The 26,337-nt window shown below is 37.9% G+C and overlaps 1 protein-coding gene across 2 annotated transcripts in view; it reads right to left on the bottom strand.

Moving 5' to 3' along the window:
- Nucleotides 1–468: 468 nt before the first annotated feature.
- The window catches only part of LOC126298376 (TAR DNA-binding protein 43-like), a 96,934-nt gene continuing 71,065 nt past the window's right edge, over nt 469–26,337 (bottom strand). For both annotated transcript variants that reach the window (XM_049989684.1, XM_049989683.1), the window contains exon 4: nt 469–8,588. In XM_049989684.1, the coding sequence (XP_049845641.1) occupies nt 7,635–8,588 (954 nt within the window). In that variant the 3' untranslated portion in view covers nt 469–7,634. The remainder of the gene's footprint in view (nt 8,589–26,337) is intronic.

Below are 26,337 nucleotides of genomic sequence, written 5' to 3'. Positions count from 1 at the left end.
TGTGAAACATCCATAACTATGAGGGTGTCAGTCAATGTGTTAAATGAAATTTAAGTACCTAGATGAGGGGGAAAGAAAAAGGACATGAATCACCAGGAATATTACTGGAAGGACTTTAAAATAATTAAATGACACACAAATATGATACGGGGAAGTCATCGGGGAAAAATAAATAATAGAAAAAGTAAAGGTGATCACTCAAAATATAGTTTAGGCATTGAGTGGTCAGCCACACAATGCCTCAACTTGCTGAATGGTTGTCCTCACTCCTTCCATTACTTGATATATCATAAATGATACCATTTCATTTATGTTTACAAGGTATTTGATGTTCCCATGTGCAGCAACACACTTGCCAATATTCTGGGTAGCATAATCACAGTTACACCTACTGTAAAATATAATAAATATGAAAGCCTTATAGCTCAGGTGTTAGCCAACTTTGTGCCATATGCATCCACACCATAATGAATTGATACTTTATTTATTAGACGACTGCCAAACACTATATTTCAATCTCAAATGCACAAAATTTGCATTAGTAAAGCTTCAAATATCATTTTCTGCACAAAGTACCAAAATGACAAGGACTAAGTAAAAATAAATTTAATTAAGTTTTTTTGATTATTATTGAACTGATAAAGTGTTCTTTAATGAATAAAGAAAATGTTCCAGTTCACAACAGCCTTTAAAATCACCAGCACAACACGTAACTGAAGATGGAAAGGATAGGGAAACAACAACACATCATGAAGTTTTCATATAATTGTCATTCTTTTGTCTGTATAAACACACAATTTAAACTCACACCAAAAAAACAAAAAACACTCAAGATTTGCCTCTCTTTATAGCTTACGTACACACATTGCCAACAATGACATTAATTTATTTGTACCATATTTGCTTCCACAATATTTTCTATTAATAGCAAACAAAATGAGAATCCTGATTCAGAACTTTCCCAGAAGAACATAATTCTAAAAAGTGTTTTCAAAGTAACACTTTAATCCACATTACACAGTATTTTGTAATGACATTTTCACAAACTTAAAGGTAATCTAAAATCTGGTGCTAAGGAAGCTTTTCTCAACAATTCAGTTTTAGTAAAAACAGTTTTATATAATCCAATAAGAAGAAAACAACAACTTCACCACAATAGTGACTCTTCCTCTTTTCACACTATGTCTTCACAGTGCAATGGCCTTTTAAATTACTTGTATTACATAAATATACCACAAATCTGGTCTTCATTTACACAACAATTTTCTCGGCTCTGAACAGCCATTGTTAACAGAACAAAATAACTGAGCTACTCTGAATGCACTGGGCAGAGCGTGCAAACTAGTTTACACAGCAATTGCTACCATTCACAGCCTCCTTTAAATACAAATTACAGTACAGGGGCATATAATGTGTGGAACACTCATCATCTCTTTACAAGGACACCAGTTATGTAATGGCACTTCCTGTCCCATAATTATTTTGAACTGACTTCTGTTATTAGATTCAGCAAATATTTCATAATTTTATCTTCTACTCCATCCATTTCTGTTCAGAAAACTATTTTGTCATTAACAGATCCTATAAACAGACTATTAAGAGTAGTCACTCACCAAATTTTACTCATTATAAGCTACTGGTTAGTGCTTCTGTCTGCTCAAATGCACAGCATTTCAGGATTATAACTTCATACAACAAAAATTGTACTGAACTACAACAAGCGTAGTTGGTACACTGTTGAATTTAGCATAATATACTACTTCTCAGGAAATTTACTGATGAAATATGCCAGTAGCAAGATTTACAGAACATGAAGATAGTTTTCACAGTTCACACATTCTGGCACAAAACATGAGGTTGTGATTGTGTGAACTGTGAGGGTTAACAGAGTCTGAAGCATTAGATAGAAAATATATTCCTCAAGGAACATTTACAAACAGCATTTTTTGAACTGCGTAACTGGGAAACAACATTAATTTACCTCCACCTCATAAAAAAAAAAAGAAATCAACTATTCCATTTCCACAAATAAGTGATATAAAATGGAATAATGAAATATAAATACAGTTGAGCATTAAGTACAGGACATTACCTTGAGAAATTCAGCAATCCTGAGAATAACATAAAATCACTTCCTGCTTTTGCCTACATTGACTGACTGAATTACACAGTAAGTGATCTTTTTACAACTTTTTCCCACTGTAGCTCATTTGTGAAGACATATAAAAGTAGAGCAAAAGGTTAAGTGCCAACCAAAATCCAAGACCCAACAATTGCATGAAACAACTGACATTTTCAACTACAAAAAATTATCCATTCAGTTAAAAGGCAGATAGCGACAGCCATATCTAATAAAGTTGCACAAAAAGGGGAAAAAAACTAGGACAACTATGTATCCATTGTAAAAATTTACTAGTTTTTCACATAATAATAGAAAGTATTAGGACTGACAGGTTTCATAATAAAAATGGTGGCCTTTTTTCCCTTTAAAGTGTTCCACAAGCAAATAATAAGAGTTGCACAGTATTATACACAACCTTCTTGCTCCATACCACACTTAAATTACATTCCTTTATAAATACTGTCCACACTGAATTGCTCTCACTTAACATTTTTTTGTAACATTCTGAAGAAAATATAAGATCCATGCACTTTCAAACCAGTAACTATATATATCCATGCCATCAAAAAGTATTTGTCATATAAAAGAAACAATCATACTGTTCTCAATATGATACAACACTTTAACACTCAATAATAATATAATATATAGATTGTTTAGGAGATAAATAATTATCTTTAATATACAAGTACTGGTAAGCACTACTTTTTACATTGTTATAATAAAACTTCTTCATCAAACACACTCAAAACGACAAACAAGCATTCGACATGCAGACGGGTTCAAGTCATCACTCACTCGCTCTCTTTGAAGGTAAGGTCAGACAGCTTCGGTACTCTAATGTAATAAACAAAAAGAATATCCAATAACAGTATATGCTATGAACTTAACAAAATAGCAACACTGAAGAAAACTAAGGTGTTAGATTCAGCCCTTCATTATGATATCCTCCAGTTCCCCTGTCTACTAAATTACTGATGTAAAACTTCAGAAACAGTAAAGTAGTGCCTGGTATACTTAACAAGAAAAACAACATCCAGTGTTTACAGTATGAGGCCCATAGCTAAATAATTTACATTTGACGGATGAGGTGGGTGAAAAATGACATTTCTTCTCTTCAAACCCTTTTTTGTACAGGAAAGGCTGAATCAAACTAATTTCTTACGACAGAAGTTAGGTACGGTACAGTACAACAGAGTAGGCAGCTCCATATAGTGATGCTTAACATTCACACATTTTATCACAGCTTTATCAAATTGTGAGCCCTGTGTCTCAGACGACAGTTAAATGGAAGAATTTTAAATGATACAACATAAATACAAGTCCCACCCTAACTCATTCCTCACACTGAAAATTCCCATTTTTATGAGTAGATGCATGGTAACATTTGCCACAGCTGACAATAGTGGTTTTAATTCAACTTTCAAGTATTATTTCACCATTCACTGGCACACACAATTAAACAGATTTCTGGATCAATTTTATACAAGTAATTGGTCCAATCACTTTCAACTTTAGTCTGTCAAAACATATAAATTAAAATTACTACACATAGATATCTTTCTTTGTTCCCTGAGAGATTTATTTTTCATTCATCCATCTTCTAAACAATCTACAGGAAACATATTCTCTTTTTCACATCCACCAATGAATGTGACATCTCTTTGAGAGATAATTTCTGTTTTAGTGAACATAAGATCTGAAATATTCTCATCACCAAACCGTTTACTCATATCCACCGTGGCGTAACTATGTAAGAAACATTACTAAAGTTGGTGTCATTCATTCTATAAAAAGAGTAACCGAGAACATCAAAATATTGCTAAAATACTGTGTTTCCCTTCTGAAATTATAAAATATTAAAAACTGTATCAAATGCACACTGCATATCTTAATCTATAGACAATATAACAGTTCTCTCCAGTCTAGTAAATTCTCATCATTTACCTTTGTATCACATTAATTTGCACACTGTTTTAGTTATTTCTGGATTACAAATAAACACATCAATTAGTTTAACAATATAGTCTCCTTGAGCACAAAAACATTTTGCACATATAGCGATGCCTTTAAAAATAGTTTCTGTCAGCACACAATACATCATCCATAAGATAACAGCAAAAGATCAGCTTATTTTGTCAAGTTTTCCATTCTGAAACCAGATTTTTTTTTAACAGAAGAAAATAAAATAAAAGGAAATTAAATTCCTTCCTCGAACAAAATCATTCTCACAGTAGAAATACTTCTATTAAGTTCAAATAATGTTACTGTAATAATACAAATAATAATATTATTAATAGTAATAACAAAACACTGATAACTAGGCTGCTCTGCAGTCTTATATTTCTTTAACTGTCAAAAAACATATCACATTGAACTGCAAGTGAGTGATTCCTTTCTTCCCTGAGGCATGTTTAGTTTACACAGTGAAAAACAAATGGGAGAAAAACTGGCTGCAGATTGAGAAAGATAGGCACATTAGGCTACGAAGTGCAAGTACAACATTCTCCTACAGAATAAAACACTTTTTTGTGCACATTCTTAGGCACATCACTAAATCTGTCAAAGATACCAATTGTTAACACTTTCCAACTTTATGTAACAAATGTAACTATACAAGTACAATAAGGCAGTAAAACATGAAAGAATTTTGCATCCTTTCCTAGCAATCTTACATTGAAAGACCATATTCAGTTTACTTATATACAATCTCTCTTAATACAAAATAACCACAGCAATTATCACCAGTCACTGCACAGCACATAAAGTAGTTTAGAGAGGGGGGGGGGAGGGGGGAGGAGAGAGAGGAGGAGGATTGGGGAATGGGAACCACAACTAGAGAAAAGTCATGTCCATAATAGTATTGTCCTTCCTGTAAATATACACAACCTAAATTGTCGATGAATTTTCTGAACACCTAATTAATATCATCTTTACAGCAACCGTTATTGCCACATTAGACTCATAACACACTTGAGTTCATTCCCAATACTACAATACTATGAGGGAGAGGTCAATTAGGCAGACTGGAATTAACAGACAGACAATATTAAATGACCACAATATATGATTAACTGACCTAAACAAATTTCAGTCAAGCTAGTCGCAGGACTTACAACATGGTCAGAAGGAATGAGGGAGAGGCTGAGAGTGCTGGAGATGGGAGACTGGGGAGAGAGAGAGAGAGAGAGAGAGAGAGAGAGAGAGAGAGAGAGAGAGAGAGAGAGAGAGAGAGAGAGAGAGAGAGAGAGAGAGAGAGAGAGAGGGGGGGGGGGGGGGGGGGGGGGGAAGGGTTCTTTGATCTATGGAACATATGCTTCCAGTGTCCAGAATATATCCCTCTTCATATACATCCCTCACTTGTACTACCTGTCCGATAGACAGGGTGGTCAGAAAATGTCTGAAACGCTTGTAGTGATGTTGTAGGCAAAGTTGTACTGAAACATAAATGTTAGGGAAAAAATGTGATACGTTGTGCCGTTTCCGAGATATTTAGCATTGAAGTCAGCCAATCAGATCGTCGCGCACGTAAATTCAAGTTTCAGGTAACGAGACGAAGCACTTGTTGGGTAACACCGTCCCTGGCAGGCTGCTTGAATGTGAGCGCGTGATGCCCCGATTGGCTAAATTCTACACTAAATAACTCTTAAACGGCGCAACTTATCACATTTTTTCTCTTAACATTTATGTCTCAGTACAATCTGCCCTACAACATCATGACAAGCGTTTCAGACATTTTCTGACCACCCTGTATATGTAATTAAAGAGAGAGATATTACATACAGAGGAGGTAATGTTTTTTTTCCTCAGTTCATATTTTCTTTTCCAACATTCAAACAAAACAGTGCAACAGTATTTTTCATACTATTTCTACATTCTTCTCTCAGTTTGATAATTTTGCCTTGCTAACACTTTACACCCCACCCCCTTGCCCGCAGCATATAACTGAGCCACATTATGTTGCCAATGACAGACCTTATCATTAATTCCATTGGCCCAGCACACTACATGGCCATTTGCTTTCAAATGTCATACAAGTGTGAAAACAAATAATGGCCTATAATTTTTATTTTGTGCTTTGATTTTAAAACATGGCAACCGTAGACATTTTTGAGAGACTGTAATAAAGAGAAAGAAGAAACCGTAAGGCTAATGAACTGAAGTCTTTAACAAGAAGTAAACTGTAATTAGTAATCATATAAAATATCTATCGCGATATTTTTATAATGCTGTCATTTAATTATAAAAAATATATGAAAAGAAAACTTAATTTCCTCAATTTCTCGAGCAAAATGATCCATTTCTTGTTGACAATATTAGGAATACGTTGAAATATATACACTATCAATGGAGGTTCAGAGTGAAAGTCAACTACAGTTTACAAAATATTAGTAATTTACATAAAACAGTCTGCAAAATAATTACTACAACTTGATATCAACACACTTCTTACATGATGTCATTTTTAATCCCTCTGCCTTCATTTCTGATGAAATATCACAAATGACTACATTGGCTACAAGTAATTCTAAAAGACCATACTATGTATTTTAGTGACCAGAATTCTGGAAACAAAGTAACTAAGTGAAATGAGAAATAATTAGCTTGTTGAGATTTCTGTTACTCACAATACATCTCATGGGAACTCATTTTATCGTCAGATGTACATAAAAAGTCAGATGCAGAATTATTGTGCACGTTTTAGAAATAAGTTTACCAAAGGAGAAACAAAAATCTGACACAACACTGAACTTAACAAAACAAGAAACCCTCTGTGAAGCATGTACATATATAAACTATTCAGCTCAATTCACGATTATCTGATGCCAGTACTGAGATGAAGTAATGCATGAACAAAAGTTATCAAAATTTTAACAATTAAAACAAGGACTAACCTGATATCCATTACAAAATGGTAAGGTTCTACAAACAGAAAGAACAAAACTTTTCTGAGCACAGAAAGTTAAAAATTTTATAATTCTGCCAACACACTATTTCATAAACCCGTGTTCACTTCATACTACAAAGTATTAACAATGTCACACTGTGCTATGAGCTCCCTATCTTTACTGATGATGATGACAGTACAAAAATTTAAGGGAGAGGGAGAATATTTTTGGGATTCTGGACACTGAATACAAACACAATCATCTTACTTCAATTGCGCTGGATAAAGGACTTTTCTTTCAGAGCTCTGAGATGCACATTTAAATGTTGTATTTCACAAATATAGGTTTTCCTATGTTCAGTATCTATCTTAGTAACCAGAAATAACTGGCACGACTTCAGATGAAAAACCTAGGAAGCACAAGTCTAAAATTTCGCGGCAATTACAGAAGCACCAATGACCAAAGTGGGCAAGCACTTTTCAGATTGACATGACTTACCTTAAGAATATAAAATGATTCACATCAGTTAAGAAAGCATTTTGTAAATAAAGAAAGCATTGTCCTTGTGTTGGAAAGTGTTAAGGACCTGACAGCACATTTTTCTCCACTTTGCTTTTACCTGCCTATTCATATTTCAGGTAGCCTTCCTTGTTGCCTCTTTGAGGCCACGACCCAGGGGCTGGACCAGGCTGCTGGGGGGTACTCGTACCAGGAGCACTGCCAGTTTGACTGGCGTCGGTTCCCCCAGTGGGAGTACCTTGGCTCATCCAACTGAGAAAACTACCTCCAGCTTGCGCTCCTGCAGCAGGGGGTGCAGCTCCTTGCTGAGGTGCTGGGCCCGGCCCTGGTCCACCTGGTGCTCCAGCAAATCCCGGAGCTCCAGGCTGACCGAATGCTGCCGGACCCGGGCCTCCCTCTGCAGCACCCCCTGGCCCAGGTCCTGGAGCCTGGCCACCTTGTAAATTGCCTATGAGACCCCAGCCCGCCTGATTGAGAGCTGCAGCCACCAGTGCAGGATTGACAGTTACGGCTCCAAGGTTCAGTGCACCCATGCCTAGTGGATTGGCAACATTTTGACCAGCCCCACCTGCAGCTGGGCCACCGGCCTGTCCTGTAATACCCAACGCTTGGAGATTGGGCATGTCTAGAGCCCTGCCTCCTGGTCCTGGGCCAGCCCGGTTCCATCCGCCACCACCTGCACCACCTCCTCCCGGACCGCCAGGATGGTGATAGTGGTGCGCAGCTCCTGCCGCTCCCCCGAAAGGGCCTGCCAAGTTCTTCGGCTCCCGAGATCCGAGGCCTCTGCCCCCATAAGAGCGACCGTTTGGATCCGTTTTCGGTGCCGCATTGCTCACGTGTACCGAGACTCCTTTGATTATGTGGTCTTCACCACACAAGTTCTGAGCCACTTCTGGATCCAAGAAGGTGACGAAAGCAAATGCACGAAATGGTTTTGGGATGAAGACGTCAGTTACTTCCCCAAATTTGGAGAAATACTCACGCAAGTCATCTGACTGCATATCTTCAGTGCACCGTCCAACAAACACTTTACACGGAACTTGCTGAACCTGTCCCTCCTGTAACAAAAAAAGAATAGACTATGAGCATTTCCTGAAAGTTTCTAGATTTGTGTGTCCTAAAAATTATTTCCTCTATAAGACAATAAACGGTATCACAAACTCTATTTCTCAACAAACACATTTACATACCATGGAGAAATACGGAAAGGCTGACGCAGAATAGGAGGCGAACAAAAGAAAGGAAGAATGAGGACTGGGGTCTAACATCTTGCAAACAAGGTCATTGGTAGACAGAGCACACACAAGCTTGCATTAGTGAAGAATGGAGAAGGAAATCAAATGTGCTTTTCAGAGGAAACATGCTAGCATTTGCCTCAAATGATTTAGGGAAACCTGAATCAAGGTGGCTGGATCAAGATTTGAAATGCCATCCTTCCAAATGAGAGTCCAGCGTGTTAATGAAAGCACCAACTCACTCAGTGGGAGAGAAGAAATAAGGTACTGTGTTTTAATTTGATGTTTTTCCATAAATTCACAACCACACCGTGTTGTACTACCAAATAAATTACAATATGCATGTATATAAGCATAAATGCCCACACAATCAAGATGATGCGGAATTGGTGTGGAGGTCAAGATCAAAAATAGAATCACTTTAAACATATACAAAAGCTACTTCACATGTCCGTTTCCAGTTCACTACCACAAGCAGAAAAATATTATGGTATGGCCAGCCATCCAATGTAAAATGCTGCCATCAGTGATTATGTTAGGTTGGGTTAAAATTTTAAGTGTGCTGATGAGTATAAGATCCCCAATGAGATCAACAGAAGTAAAATCCGAGAAGCTTCAAATAATATTCATAACAATGAAAGCCTACTGTTTGTCCTTTGAATAGTTCCTGAATCTTGGGCAATGCCTTGACAATTTGAAAGTAAGTGCAAGGTCGTTAAACAGAAAACTATCTGCATATTCATCTATGAACAAAAAAATCCAGATTCTTCACCCACAAATGTGCTTCACACCTTACAACAATCATCAACAACTTGAAACATTGACATCACTCATCATGGATCCATAACCTTCTGTGCAGCTGAAGCCAAACATATGTACTCATAAAAGAATTTGAGTGACTCTTCAGCAACAACAACAATGTTCCTCACACTACACAATTTGTTTTTATTTTTTAAATTTTTTTCTAATTAAAAAAACATAGGAGGGGAGAGTGCCGTCAGTGAAGAGTGTGTCGGCAATAGTTTTCGTCAACAACAGGTTTACAGAAAGCACTTTTCAATATTGGGGTGAAAGATTTCAATTAAATACCATGGGGAATGAAAATATGATGAATACAGCATGACTGAGATGGAAACTAAGAAGGTAAAACAAGGACCAGACATGAAGAAAAAATTCCTGTGAATTTACAGTGCAACAAGCACAGTCTTTTTTGGAATGGATATCAGGTACTTAATTTTCTTGCACTGACTGTATAATTATTGGCAGAATGAATGAGAGAATAGTTATATTGAAAAAAAAAATTTGTATCATTTTGACCACTAAAAGGTATTCATGTTTGCTCCTAAGAAAGATGTGGGAGACATATGTCACTTTCTAGGAAGGAAGCTTGAGAGAACAGTAACACCTCTCACATAACGTAAATAAACAAGATGCAAGTGCAGCAAAGGGAGCTGCTATTTCTTTCACTTTTAAAATTAGTTTAATAGTAACAATGGACATATATGGTGTGTTACTGAGCTAACTCCCAAGCAATGTTTTAGTCAGAAGTTAAACACACAATTTTATCTTTTCTGATTATGGAAGCAAAGATGTCAACCTGGACATATAGGATAAGGGTCAAAGAAGGGTAAAAGCAAATTCATACTGTTCATTTTATAAAACAGTATGTTATACACAAAAGATAATTATCACTTCCAATGGCTGTTCATATCAGAATAGGGAAAAGGATTTAAAGAGTGATCTGGCTAACTTGAAACTGAAGCTGGAGGTAATTAGTGTCAACCCAACACTAGAATGTCTTTTCAGCCATTAACATAGCTGTCTGTGTTTTTCAATGCTCATTATTTCCACTTTAGTATTTTAGTACTTGATCCTAAGATACATGAGTCATCAGTAATATGGAGGAAAATCCCATGTCCAGTTTCTGTTCTTTCCATCCAGTCCTTTCACTCAAGTTTGACGTACACAATATACTTATCTTACACAGGCATGTTGAATCCAGCACAATAAATCTCGTGTAACTCAGGTATTGGCCTATAAAATTTGACAACTCAACCTAATGAAGGATAGTTTTATGAATGAGGAGCATACAGTGTTGTTGTAGGAAATAGGATTTTGGCATCAAATGAAAGCAACTCTACCTTTTTACGTAACTTTTGCACACTGTTACACTGGGAGGGGGAGAGAAAAAAAGGGTACTGTGACATGTGAACTGTGAATGACCAACATACATGTCTACAGTCCTGGCACATGTCGAAATACCTACATGGCAGTACTGTACCATGTCACTAGAGCAGCCAAAACAAAATGATGTAGCTTACTGATATAGTGGAAACAACCTATACCACTTTGTTTTAGTTCCTCTAGCCACATGCCACAGAGCTGTTACATGGCGATTTCAATGTATTCCAGCACTACAAATATAATAATTAAAATTTTTTATGATTTTTGTACAACTATCATCATTGTTTTAGTGTTTGTTTCCATGTACAGCTGCATAGTATCTTTCATTCTCTGGGATTCAGCAAGAAGTCTTACAGGAAGCATGCAACCATAGTATATAATTGAAATAGTACTGCACAAATGCTGAAAATGTCACTTAGTAAAACATCATCAGCTGATGCTACATCTGACAGTCATGTATGTAACGTACAACTTCAGTTCATCTCTACATCTTGATGTACCTGCTATCTGATGACAAGATATCCCAAAATACATAATATTAAAGTCAAAAATGGAAAATGCAGGATGGACTGTAACAATATCATGAGAGGGAAAGTTACTACTCACCATATAGTGGAGATGCTGAGTCGCAGGCAGGCACAACAAAAAGACTATTACAATTATAGCTTTCGGCCATTAAGGCCTTCATCAACTGTTGCCTGAGACTGTAGTCATGTGTGTAAGTTGCGTTTGTGTGAGTGTGCATGCATGTGCGTATGTGTGTCTATTGTTGACGAAGGCCTTAATGGCTGAAAGCTATAATTGTGAGATTCTTTCTGTTGTGCCTATCTGCGACACAGCATCTCTGCTATATGGTTAGTAGCAACTTTCCTTCTCATAATATTGTTAATGTTAAAGCCATTCATTCACTACTTAATGACATTTTACTAAGTGACCTATTCAGCATTTGTGCAGTACTATCATTAAACTGACTTCTTTACACAGCTACAACCAATATCTGTCACACTGTCATTCTTTCTACTACAGATATCATTTCTACTACAGATATCACCATTTCCTTTTCTTTCTTTCTTTCTTTCTTTCTTTCTTTCTTTTATGACTTTCTCAGACATGTAAATTTCATCAGTTAAAGCATCACTCTTTTGTATGCAAATTGTGCAGGATCTGAGGACACTTTATTCATTTTGTCCTCATAATATAACCTTCAGAAGTTGTGTAACAGCAGGCTGATAGCAGCTGTAGAACTTGAGTAGTACAGTGACATTGTGGCACATGGATGCTTTAAGATGGACTGATTCACAGACTTTTTTTAAAAAAAAAGTATAATTGAACAATGAAATGCTTTAGTATAGTGCATCAATTTCATATGTTCAAGAGTGTAGAGATATAAGAACAAGTTCATTGCTGTGGTAGGACAGAACTTTTTTTAATTAAAATGCAGTAAAAAGGTTTTAATTAGTGTAACAAGACTGAGCATTTAGTAAACAATACATTACAGTAATTGTCTGCCACCATAACAAAACCACTGGAGATGGCAACAAGAAGAACACACTTTGAAATTATTTTCAAATGTGAAAACTAAGAAAGTGATGGAAGACCAAAGACAACAGCAATGAGAAATTTGTATTAGCATCTTGGCTAAATAAAATTTGCAGATGACAGTTTTTAGTACAGAACACATCAACCAATCAAGGCAGACAGTTGTACAAACAAAAAATGTGGAAGTAATTATTTGAGAGAGTCACTGATTAGTTTGAAATAACTATGAAATATATATGGGTCAATGCAAAGGCAAACTTTGTTCATGGTAGCAACCTTACAGTAATTTACTTGAAAATAATCATATTTGTTAATCATATGTCAGTGCTTTATATATTCAAATGAACCTTAGTAATCTATAGAGTATAAATGGACTTTTACTTGCCCAGTCTATAAAATCAGAAATCACTGACTTTGCAAAATGTAAAAAATTATTCTGGTGCGCTCTCCAATGACAGCTATTGCAGATAACTATTTGGTTCTAAATAAAACACAGAACTGCACATCACTATTCCAAAGTTGGAGATTCTTAGCCACAAATAACTGGCAATGTAATGATAACAGCCACACAGACAAGTCAATAATTAGTTTAGTACATAATCCTGTTCAAGAGAGAGAATTCTGATTTGTCAAGCTTCACAATCATCAGCTATAACGAAACCTCTACTGGTTTGTCATCATTAATCTTCAGAATGCATGTCTTATCAGTCCATCCAAGCAAAAACTGAGATGCTATATGTGTGAGCATCAATACCTGTAGTTTTAAATGAACATGGTTTCAGCACGTCATATGGCTTTTCCTGCACTTATACTACATCAACGAGATAGTAGCGACAATCGTGCACTGCCAGTTTAATAACTTTATGCTCATTTTGATTCATGAACTCAGTTATTTCATTAGAACAGATCAAGTGTTTTAAGGCACTGACAAGCAGCAATTCCACTCTGGTTTATGACAATTTGGGGGCATACCATCGCTCAATAAGCAGTGTGATAATATTGGATTTCCTGGTATGCATAGTACAGGCTTTGTTAGTTTTCAATAAGTTCATACTGGCATTCTACATTACAGTAACTGAATCTGGAGGTGGCATAGCAATAACTGTTTTGTGAATGTGTGTTTGAAAATACTGTGCATTATTTTACAATGACTACTTTAGATTTTCAGCATTGATGCCTTTAATGGAAGCTTACTCATGGAATCAGTGCAGTAGCTGCTGATTGTGCATCAATGATAATAAGATAAGCTCCTTTACCTACTATAATTTTCAGACTACCACTCCTGTCACTAATTTTCTATCACACTGATGTTTCATGATCCTTGCTTACATATATTTTCTGAATGTGACTAATGTACAGTGTTCCACTGTTTCCTGTCCCAGATCTCTTTTATTCTTCTTTGCAGACACAATATCACTTCTCTTTCTAAGTAATTTCCTGCCATCAGTCATTTAATTAAGCCAGCAGCCCATATCCTTTAATATTTATAAATTTTATATTGATATGCATTAAAATTCACAGCTCTATTCATATGCAAAACTAAGTTTTCTGTAGTTGGCTATTGCCTTTTAGAATACACACTGAATATGTAGCCTTGTGAATCTTATATTGAGACTTTGACATTTTAGAGCAGTATGGACAAGACTTAAGAACTTGTGTTGACCCTTTTTGTAGATTCCATTTGTTCACCACCATCAGTATCTGAATCATCCGAGGACAACACAGCAGCAAGTTCCTTGTGAACCTCATCTGGAACACTGAGTACAGTTTTTGGCATTGTAAAAAACCCACAGTTTGTGGGATTTTTTAATTCAGTTTCATTGTCTTTATTAAGAGCACATAAGTCCTTTTAATGACGCAAATTGTTAAAAAAAAGTGCAGCTGCGCTTTTCCAAGAACTCAATCTATGAATCAAGGCATCATGATAGAAGGGAATCATTGAATCTGTTTCAACGTCAGAAGCAGAGTGTGGTTTCAGCAGTCTTCGTTGTTCATACTGGAATTGGGACAGTGATGTAAGCCCTTCTTCAGAATTAACTCTGAATAACCATTTGTGTAAGATGGTAAGCCAAGTCCAGTAGCAGATGCATACAAATGTCACAAGCAAAATAATTTAATGAGACACCTTGAAGCTGTCTTGTAAGAAAACATTTCTGCTTTTAGCGCATACTTGACAACTAAGTTGGCAACAAATGGCTCTATGTGTCTGTGGATTACAAAGTTGCAAATTTCTTGGTTGTATGATTAAATGATGATGGCGTCCTCTTGGGTAAAATATTCCAGATATAAAATAGTCCCCCATTCGGATCTCCGGGCGAAGACTACTCAAGAGGACGTCGTTATCAGGAGAAAGAATACTGGCGTTCTACTAATCGGAGTGTGGAATGTCAGATCTCTTAATCTGGCAGGTAGGTTAGAAAATTTAAAAAGGGAAATGTATAGGTTAAAGTTAGATATAGTGGGAATTAGTGAAGTTCGGTGGCAGGAGGAACAAGATATTTGGTCAGGTGACTACGGGGTTATAAACACAAAATCAAATAGGGGTAATGCAGGAGTAGGTTTAATAATGAATAGGAAAATAGGAGTGCGGGTAAGCTACTATAAACAACATAGTAAACGCATTATTGTGGCCAAGATAGATACGAAGCCCACACCTACTACAGTAGTACAAGTTTATATGCCAACTAGCTCTGCAGATGACGAAGAAATTGAAGAAATGTATGATCAAATAAAAGAAATTATTCAGATAGTGAAGGGTGACGAAAATTTAATAGTCATGGGTGACTGGAATTTGGTAGTAGGAAAAGGGAGAGAAGGAAACGTAGTAGGTGAATATGGACTGGGGCAAAGAAATGAAAGAGGAAGCCGCCTGGTAGAATTTTGCACAGAGCACAACTTAATCATAGCTAACACTTGGGTCAAGAATCATAAAAGAAGGCTGTATACATGGAAGAAGCGTAGAGATACTGACAGGTTTCAGATAGATTATATAATGGTAACACAGAGATTTAGGAACCAGGTTTTAAATTGTAAGACATTTCCAGGGGCAGATGTGGACTCTGACCACAATCTATTGGCTATGACCTGTAGATTAAAACTGAAGAAACTGCAAAAAGGTGGGAATTTAAGATGGGACCTGGATAAACTAAAAGAATCAGAGGTTGTACAGAGTTTCAGGGAGAGCATAAGGGAACAATTGACAGGAATGGGAGAAAGAAATGTGGTGGAAGAAGAATGGGTATCTTTGAGGGATGAAGTAGTGAAGGCAGCAGAGGATCAAGTAGGTAAAAAGACGAGGGTTAGTAGAAATCCTTGGCTAACAGAAGAAATATTGAATTTAATTGATGAAAGGAGAAAATATAAAAATTCAGTAAATGAAGCAGGCAAAAAGGAATACAGACGTCTCAAAAATGAGACCAACAGGAAGTGCAAAATGGCTAAGCAGGGATGGCTAGAGGACAAATGTAAGGATGTAGAGGCTTATCTCACTAGGGGTAAGGTAGATACTGCTTACAGGAAAATTAAAGAGACCATCGGAGATAAGAGAACCACTTGTATGAACATCAAGTGCTCAGATGGAAACCCAGTTCTAAGCAAAGAAGGGAAAGCAGAAAGGTGGAAGGAGTATATAGAGGGTGATGTACTTGAGGACAATATTATGAAAATGGAAGAGGATGTAGATGAAGATGAAATGGGAGATATGATACTGTGTGAAGAGTTTGACAGAGCACTGAAAGACCTGAGTCGAAACAAGGCCCCTGGAGTAGACAACATTCCATTGGAACGACTGACGGCCTTGGGAGAGCCAGTCCTGACAAATCTCTACCATCTGGTGAGCAAGATGTACGAGACAGGCGAAATACCCCCAGACTTCAAGAAGAATATAATAATTCCAATCCCAAAGAAAGCAGGTGTTGACAGATGTGAAAATTACCGAACTATCAGTTTAATAAGTCACAGCTGCAAAATGCTAACGCGAATTCTTTACAGAAGAATGGAAAAACTAGTAGAAGACGACCTCGGGGGAAGATCAGTTTGGATTCCGTAGAAATGTTGGAACACATAAGGCAATACTGTCCCTACGACTTACCTTAGAAGCTAGATTAAGGAAGGGCAAACCTACGTTTCTAGCATTTGTAGACTTAGAGAAAGCTTTTGACAATGTTGATTGGAATACTCTCTTTAAAATTCTGAAGGTAGCAGGGGTAAAATACAGGGAGCGAAAGGCTATTTACAATTTGTACAGGATCCAGATGGCAGTTATAAGAGTCGAGGGGCATGAAAGGGAAGCAGTGGTTGGGAAGGGAGTGAGACAGGGTTGTAGCCTCTCCCCGTTGTTATCTGTATATTGAGCAAGCAGTAAAGGAAACAAAAGAAAAATTCGGAATAGGTATTAAAATCCATGGAGAAGAAATAAAAACTTTGAGGTTCGCCAATGACATTGTAATTCTGTCAGAGACAGCAAAGGACTTGGAAGAGCAGTTGAATGGAATGGACAGTGTCTTGAAAGGAGGATATAAGATGAACATCAACAAAAGCAAAACGAGGATAGTGGAATGTAGTCGAATTAAGTCGGGTGATGCTGAGGGAATTAGATTAGGAAATGAGACACTTAAAGTAGTAAAGGAGTTCTGCTATTTGGGGAGCAAAATAACTGATGATGGTCGAAGTAGAGAGGATATAAAATGTAGACTGGCAATGGCAAGGAAAGTGTTTCTGAAGAAGAGAAATTTGTTATCATCGAGTATTGATTTAAGTGTCAGGAAGTCATTTCTGAAAGTATTTGTTTGGAGTGTAGCCATGTATGGAAGTGAAACGTGGACGATAAATAGTTTGGACAAGAAGAGAATAGAAGCTTTCGAAATGTGGTGCTACAGAAGAATGCTGAAGATTAGATGGGTATATCACATAACTAATGAGGAAGTATTGAACAGGACTGGGGAGAAGAGAAGTTTGTGGCACAACTTGTCCTACCAATCAATCCCTTCTTCTGGTCATGTTCTGAGGCATCAAGGGATCATCAATTTAGTATTGGAGGGCAGCGTGGAGGGTAAGAATCGTAGAGGAAGACCAAGAGATGACTACACTAAGCAGATTCAGAAGGATGTAGGTTGCAGTAGGTACTGGGAGATGAAGAAGCTTGCACAGGATAGAGTAGCATGGAGAGCTGCATCAAACCAGTCTCAGGACTGAAGAACGCAACAACAACAACAACAACACCATTTAAAAAAGGAAAACAGTTTATCACCCACCAATAGATAATTGTACAAAAGTACTCCTTCAAGCACTAGACATACCTACATGGTTGCTTCTTGATCAATACTAACCCATGCTGTATTTTAGCTATTGGTGGTACATCTACACTGTTGTGTCCAGGAAGATACCAACTTACCCATGTTGTGTTTTAATTGTTGGTGGCAGTCTGGTCGTTAGGGTTATAATTTTTTGTGGTTACCAACAACATTAAAACTTAAAACACAGGGCACATTAGCCTGTTCTTTCCAATGAAAGAATAATAAAGAAATTTATGTTGCGTTGCTAAATATCACCATTAAAAAGTACATGCAAATTTGACACACAACATTTCTGATAGTACGCTTACGTAACAACAACTTCTAGAATACTCACAAGTAACTGCTGCAGTTTGGTACAATTATTAACAAATTGTTTGTCCAAAACTCATTGTAGTCACAAAGTGAATGAGCAATTGTCACGAATGATTTTTCCCAACTTTGACTTAGCATGGCAAGAAAATGGTGAATGAAACAGCCTTGAAATTTTACGTGTGAAGAACACAAAACACTGTATCTATTCCAAATACAGTACACCGCTTATGCCACAACTAGTTGTGATTTTCAGCTGACTTCAACTTGGCCAAATCTGTCATAGACCTTGCATAATATTTTTTAGCCATTCTTGGCAATTTTTAGCTGTATGGGTATTAGGCTGTGGTCTAAGGCATGTTTCTGTGCCTAATGTTCAATCTCCCAATGCTGGAGATGTCCTCAATGGATACAAAGATTTTGATAGTTACCTTTTGAAACTGAACAATTTCATCAAGTCATCCACAGAAAGCCTCCTAAAACCTTGATTCTTTTTATTTTGAAATAGAATTTCATACATATTTGTTTTATTCTACAGGAAATACCTGCACAAAATTTCATTCAAATTGGAGATAGTCGCATGGGAACGATTTCTAAAATTGGTCACTTGATGTGGAATGATCCTACAGTTCTAGCTTGTTAGTGTAACATTTTGTGCTCTCTAGTCAGTCACCTGTAACAAATGCTACGAGAACAATATAGTCACCAACACACAAACACGAAAGTGAAAACTGCCACTGAATGTTCAAAGCACACTCAGTTACACATAAAAAAAAAAAAAAAAAAACAGAAGAAAAAGAGTAACGCTACTACCTGCAGCGTAACATAGTGTTCTCCCTCTTGCCAATGTGCATCTTCTCCACCCTGCAGCGTAACAACAGTATTTTCCCTCTTGCTAATGTCCATCTTCCCTGCCTTCTTAACTATACAGCACTCCTAGCACTCATGGATCCCTTAATGCTTCTGCATTTTCAGGATTTTCTCTATCTTCCATAATCACTGAAAGTTAATGCAGCTATTTCACATATTTCCATTTTTTTAAACAAATTGTTATTCATGATTCGCATGTCAAATGTCACCAACAACTATCTCTGGGCAGTGTTGCACTTACAGTTATTATCTGTTTCTACACTAGCCAAGTTGGGACACTGGAGTTCATACCCCTTGTGAAAATGGCTTGAGCAATGTAGACTTTGAAAAGTTCAGAACATAGCACTTACACAAATTCTTCAATTGAATCATGTTCTGAATACTTTTAATCTGACATCTACACCATTACTGTATTAAGTAATCCTTCTTTTCTGAGAGAGTTAACTGGCCACTTACAGCAAGTTTATTGAAGACAGAGCACCAGTTAAGAACACAAGAATGAACTGGGCATGGACTCATGGCTGCAATCAGTCTGGTGAAACTTCAGGCACAGGCAGAATTGAAGCTGTAAGAGCAGGTCGTGAGTCGTGCCTGGATAGCTCAATCTGTAACAACATTACCCGCAAAAGGCAAGGGTCCGAGTTGAATCACTGTCTGGGACACAGTTTTTATCTGGCAAAGTTTTATATGACACGACAGCAGAGAGAAAGATTAATTTTTGTATCAGTATATTAACCTGAAGTAATTTAGGGAAACTGCAGGAAAGTTAAATCCGGGAAGCCAACCGCTATTTTGAACCAATTCCTCATGTATCTTAACTGACATGTCACTTTGCACAATGTGGTGTCCTTGCATTAACTGGAAAAAGGAGTATCATTCTGATGCCAAAAGTTAGTGTAAAATTTAAGAAAGTGCTGTAATTAACAGTGGTTTGTGATTTACAGGAGCAATGTAGTTTTAACAAAGGGAGACATACATTTCTCCACTTTTTCTGATAATTACAGGAAGAAAATGTTGCTCTCTAGTTAACTAAAAGGTGATTTAAGGCAAGGTTTTTTTTTTTCCTAGATAAACCCATAAAAATACACCAATCCTATGAAATGCTGTCAAGAATGTAAGAGTAAAAACTGGCATTATAGGATTTTTCATTGTAGAATTACTCTTTGCAAAAATTTTCCAATAACTATGGCACCACAACTGTAACATGGAAAAACGTTTATTGTACATTAACAGACGGAATTATCTTTAAATGCACAACACTATATGATGCACATGATACCATCTAATACAGTAAATTTGCAAAAATCAAACCTCAATCTATTTAAACATTATGTTAACTTACTGTAAATAACTAAACTATTTTGGCCAACTTAGCGATATAATAAACAGAAAAGTTAGATGGATATTTTACAAGGACATGAACATAGTGAAAGTTATCAGTACTACTAAATGGGAGGAGAACTATAGTAAACCCCTATAACAGAGAAAGAGAGTGATTCTCTCTCTCTCTCTCTCTCTCTCTCTCTCTCTCTCTCTCTCTCTCTCTCTCTCTCCCCCCCCCCCCCCCCATCTCCCTCTCCCTCTCTCTCCATCCCCCTTTTCCCTCACATGTATACACAAAGGTATACATTGGGAGAGGTTACAGAGTACCACTTGGAGCAAATCAACTGCTTCCACAATATATTCAGAGGATGCTTGGACTTGTTCTCACAACAGTAATAATGCTTACATTAAGAAATGTTTCCCTGTATTCCTGAAGTTTTCAATCATTGCAATACCACTTCTATTCTATACATTATGTGGGGTATAATATGAGTAGGCTTATTGTACAGACCGTTTGTTGAAGATCTTCTGTGAAAAACCTTTGACAAAAGGTTTGCATGATAAGACTACTCATATTATACTCCACATACTGTGTAGAAATGGTACTACAATGATTCACAACTTCAAGAATACAAGGAAAAATTTAGTGGTTGGTTGGTTTGGGGGGAGGGGACCAAAAAAGTGAGATCATCAGTCCCATCTGATTAGGGAAGGAAGTCAACCATGCCCTTTCAAAGGATCCATCCCAGAATTCGCCTGAAGCAATTTAGGGAAATCATGGAAAATGTAAATCACGATGGCTGGGATGGGTTTGGACCATCGTCCTCCCGAACGAGAGCACAGTGTGCTATCCACTGAGCCACCTCACCCAGTGAAAAATTTATTAACATAAGCATTAAGATAATGTTTATTTACTACAATTGTGAAAACAAGCCCAAGCATATTCTGAAGATAATGTTTAAGCAACAAATTGGCTCCAAGCAGGACTATCTAACCATTCCCAATGCAGCTTCCCTGCACAAATGAGAAATGCTTCCAGTGACAGTCAATAAAAGCTGAGAGGTGCAGGTTAAAAAGAACGCAAAAAGTGCTGTTGCTACTGGTCCTACCACCTGGCCTGGAAATTCAACTGTCTGCAAGCTGACAACTTCTACAAGTATTTATGAATATAACTTGACAAGAATTTTTACGTGCCAACACATCACTGTTACATACAAACATCTCTATCTGGGAATAGCAACTATTTGGCATGAGGTATTAATAAAAGGAAATACACTGCGGTGACAAAAGTCATGGGATAGCAATATGCACATATACACATGGTGGTACTATCGCATACACAAGGTATAAAAGGGCTGTGTATTGGCGGAACTGTCATTTGTACTGAGGTGATTCATAAGAAAAGGTTTCCAACGTGACTATTGCCTCATGATGTGGGACATTCCAATTCAAAAATCATTAAGGAATTCAATGTTCCAAGATCCACAGTGTCAAAAATGTGAACAGAAATCAATGTGGGATGCACAACAAATGTATTCGTTGTTAATGGGCTATGGCAGCAGATCACCAACATGACTGCTATATTGCCTGCAGTGCCTCGCCTGGGCTCATGACCATATCAGCTTGAACCTAGACAACTGGAATACCATGGCCTGGTCAGATGAGGCCAGATTTCAGTTGGTAAGAGCTGATAGTAGGGTCCGAGTGTGCCGCAGACCCCACAAAGTCATGGACCCAGGTTGTCAACACGGTACTATACACGTTGGTGGTGGCTTCTTAATGGTGTGGGCTGTGTGAATGGAATGGACTGAATTCTTTGGTCCAATTGAACCAATCACTGACTGGAAATGGTTGTGTTCGACTACTTGGAGACTTAATGTTCCCAAACAATGATGGAACTTTTATGGATGACAATGCGCCACATCACCAGGCCACATCTGTTCATAATTGGTTTGAAGAATATTCTGGACAATTCGAGTGAATGATTTGGCCATCCCAGATCGCCCAACATGAATCCCATCAAACATTTATGGAATGTAATCCAGAGGTCAGTCCACGCACAAAATCCTGCACTGGCAACACTTCCACAACTATGGATGCCTACAAAGGCAGCATTACTCAATATTTCTACAGGTGACTTCCAACGACATGCTAAGGCAATGTTACATCTACATCTACATCTACATCTACTCTGTAATTCACACTTAAGTGCCAGCAGAGGGTTTATCGAACCATTTTACTACTACTTCTCTACCGTTCCACTCTCAAATGGTGCGTGGTAAAAAAGGAACACCTAAATCTTTCCGTTCGAGCTCTGATTTCTATTATTTTATTATGATGATCATTTCTCCCTACATAGGTGGGTGTCAACAAAATACACTACTGGCCATTAAAATTCCTACACAAAGAAGAAATGCAGATGATAAAAGGGTATTCATTGGACAAATATATTATACTAGAACTGACATGTGATTACATTGTCACGCAATTTGGGTGCATAGATCCTGAGAAATCTGTACCGAGAACAACCTCCTCTGGCCGTAACAACAACCTTGATACGCCTGGGCATTGAGTCAAACAGAGTGGTTGGTTGGTTGTTTGGGGAAGGAGACCAGACAGCGGGGTCATAGGTCTCATCGGATTAGGGAAGGATGGGGAAGGAAGTCGGCTGTGCCCTTTCAGAGGAACCACCCCGGCATTTGCCTGGAGTGATTTAGGGAAATCACGGAAAACCTAAATCAGGATGGCCGGTCACGGGATTGAACCGTCGTCCTTCCGAATGCGAGTCCAGTGTCTAACCACTGCGCCACCTCGCCTAACAGAGTGGATGGCATGTACAGGTACAGCTGCCCATGCAGCTTCAACACAATACCACAGTTCATCAAGAGTAGTGAATGGCATATTGTGACAAGCCAGCTGCTCGGCCACCATTGACCAGACTTTTTCCAATTGGTAAGAGATCTGGAAAATGTGCTGGCCAGGGCAGTAGTTGAACATTTTCTGTTTCCAGAAAGGCCATACAGGACCTGCAACATGTGGTCGTGCATTATCCTGCTGAAATGTAACGTCCACTGTTCAAAGTGCCGTCAATGTGAACAAGAGGTGACCGAGACGTGTAACCAATGGCACCCAATAGCATCACGCCGGGTGCTACGCCAGTATGGCGATGACTTATACACGCTTCCGATGTATATTCAACGCGATGTCACCAAACATGGATGAGACCATCAGGATGCCATAAACAGGGAATGGATTCATCAGAAAAAGTGACATTTTGCCTTTTGTGCACCCAGGTTCGTCGTTGAGTACACCATCGCAGGCGCTCCTGTCTGTGATGCAGCGTCAAGGGTAACCGCAGCCATGGTCTCCAAGCTGATAGACCACTCTGCTGCAAATGTCGTTGAACTGTTCGTGCAGATGATTGTTTCATTGCAAACGTCCTCATCTGTTGACTCGGGGATCGAGACGTAGCTACACGATCCATTATAGCCATGCAGATAAGATGCCTGTCATCTCGACTGCTAGTGATACGAGGCCGTTGGGATCCAGCAAGACATTCCTTATTACCCACCTGAACCAACCGATTCCATATTCTGCTAACAGTCATCGGATCTCATCCAACGCGAGCATCAATGTCGTGATACGATAAACCGCAACCGCGATGGGCTATAATCCGACCTATATCAAAGTCAGAAACATGATGGTACGCATTTCTCCTCCTTACACGAGGCAACACAACAACATTTCACCAGGCAACACCAGTCAACTGCTGTTTGTTTATGAGAAACTGGTTGGAAACTTTCCTCATGTCAACATGTTGTAGGTGTCGTCACCGGCGCCAACCTTGTGTGAATGCTCTGAAAAGCTAACCATTGGCATATCACAGCATCTTCTTCCTGTCGGTTAAATTTCGCGTCTGTAGCACGTCATGTTTGTGGTGTAGCAACTTTAATAGCCAGTAGTGTATTTTCGCATTCAGAAAAGAAAGTTAGTGACTGAAATTTCATAAATAGATCTCGCTGCAAAGAAAACTGCCTTTGTTTCAGTGACTGCCACCCCAACTCGTGTATCATATCAGTGACACTCTCACCCCTATTGCGCGATAATACGAAACGAGGCTGTCTCTTTAGTGGGTTTGTCGCATCTCCTAAGTGTTCTGCCAACAAAGCACAGTCTTTGTTTCACCTTCCCCATGATATTATCTATGTCATCTTTCCAATTTAAGTTGCTCGTAATTGTAATTCCTAGGTATTTAGTTGAATTGACAGCCCTTAGATTTGTGCAATTTATCATATACCCAAAATTTATCGGATTTATTTTAGTACCCATGTGGATGACCTTGCACTTTTCTTCGTTTAGTGCTAATTGCCCCTTTTCACACCATACAAAAATTCTCTCTAGATCATTTTGTAATAGGAATTGATCATCTGACGATTTTACTAGGTGGTAAATTACAGCGTCATCTGCAAACAATCTAAGAGAGCTGCTCAGATTATCACCTACATCATTTATGTAAATCAGAAACAGCAGTGGGCCTATGACACTACCTTGCAGAGCACCAGATATCACTTCTGTTTTACTCGATGATTTACCGTCTATCACTACGAACTGTGACCCCTCTGAGAGGAAATCACAAATCCAGTCACACAACTGAGACAATACACAACATGCACATAATTTGATTAATAGTTGCTTGTGAGGAACGGTATCAAAAGCCTTCTGGAAGTCCAGGAATATGGAATCGATCCGAGATCCCTTGTTGACAGCACTGATTACTTCATGGGAATAAAGAGCTAGCTGTGAAGCACAAGAATGAAATTGTCTGAATCCGTGTTGGTTCTGTATCAATAAGTCATTTTCTTCAAGTTTAGTCATAATGTTTGAGCACAGTATACGCTCCAAAATCCTACTGCAAATTCAGTGATATGGGTCTGTAAGTCAATGGATTACTCCTATTTCCTTTTTTTAATATTGATGTGACCTGTGCTACTTTCCAGTCTTTAGGAATAGACCTTTTGTCAAGTGAGAGGTTGTATATAATTGCTAAGAAAGGCACTATTGTGTCTGCATACTCTGAAAGGAACCTGACTGGTATACCATCTGGACCAGAAGACTTGCCTTTCTTAGGTGATTTGAGTTGTTTCGCAACACCTAAGATATCTACTTTTATGTCACGCATGCTAACAGCTGCTCTGGTTTTGAATTCTGGAATATTTACTTCGTCTTCTTTCATGAAGGAATTGCAGAAAACTTTATATACTAACTCCACTTTAGTGGTACCATTATCAGTAACATTTCCATCGCTATCGCTCAGTGATGCTATTGACTGTTTTTTGTCACTGGTGTGCTTTATATATGACCAGAATCTCTTTGGGTTTTCTACGATATCTTGAGGCAATATTTCATTGTGGAAACTATTAAAAGCATCTCACATTGACGTCCACACTAAATTTCGAGCTTCCGTAAAACTTAGCCAGTCTTGGGGATTGTGTGTTCTTCTGAATTTGGCACGCTTTTTTCGTTGCTTCTACAACAGTGTTCTGACGTGCTTTGTGTACCATGATGGATCAGTCCTGTCTCTTATTAACTTATGCAGTATGAATCTATCTATTGCTGTCGATACTGTATCTTTGAATTTGAGCCATATCTGGTCTACACTTACATAATTAGCTTGTAAGGAATGGAGACTCTCTCTTAGGAAGGCATCAAGCGAATTTTTATCTGCTGTTTTAAATAGATATATTTTACATTTATTTTTAGTAGTTTTGGTTGATATGGTTTTGAGACTCACTACCATGACCTTGTGTTCACTAAACCCTGTATCCATCATGACACTCTCTATTAGATGAGGATCATTTGTGGCTAAGATGTCAAGTGTGTTTCCACAACCATTTACAATTCGTGTGGGCTCATGAACTAATTGTTCAAAGTAATTCTCAGAGAAAGCATTTAGTACAATTTCAGAAGATGTTTACTGTCTACCACCAGCTTTGAACAAGTATTTTCACTAACAAATCGAGGGCAGATTGAAGTCTCCACCAATTATAACTGTA

The sequence above is a fragment of the Schistocerca gregaria genome, chromosome X, assembly GCF_023897955.1.
Source record: "Schistocerca gregaria isolate iqSchGreg1 chromosome X, iqSchGreg1.2, whole genome shotgun sequence".
Lineage (NCBI taxonomy): Eukaryota > Metazoa > Arthropoda > Insecta > Orthoptera > Acrididae > Schistocerca > Schistocerca gregaria.
This window is presented reverse-complemented; position numbering and strand designations above follow the sequence as displayed.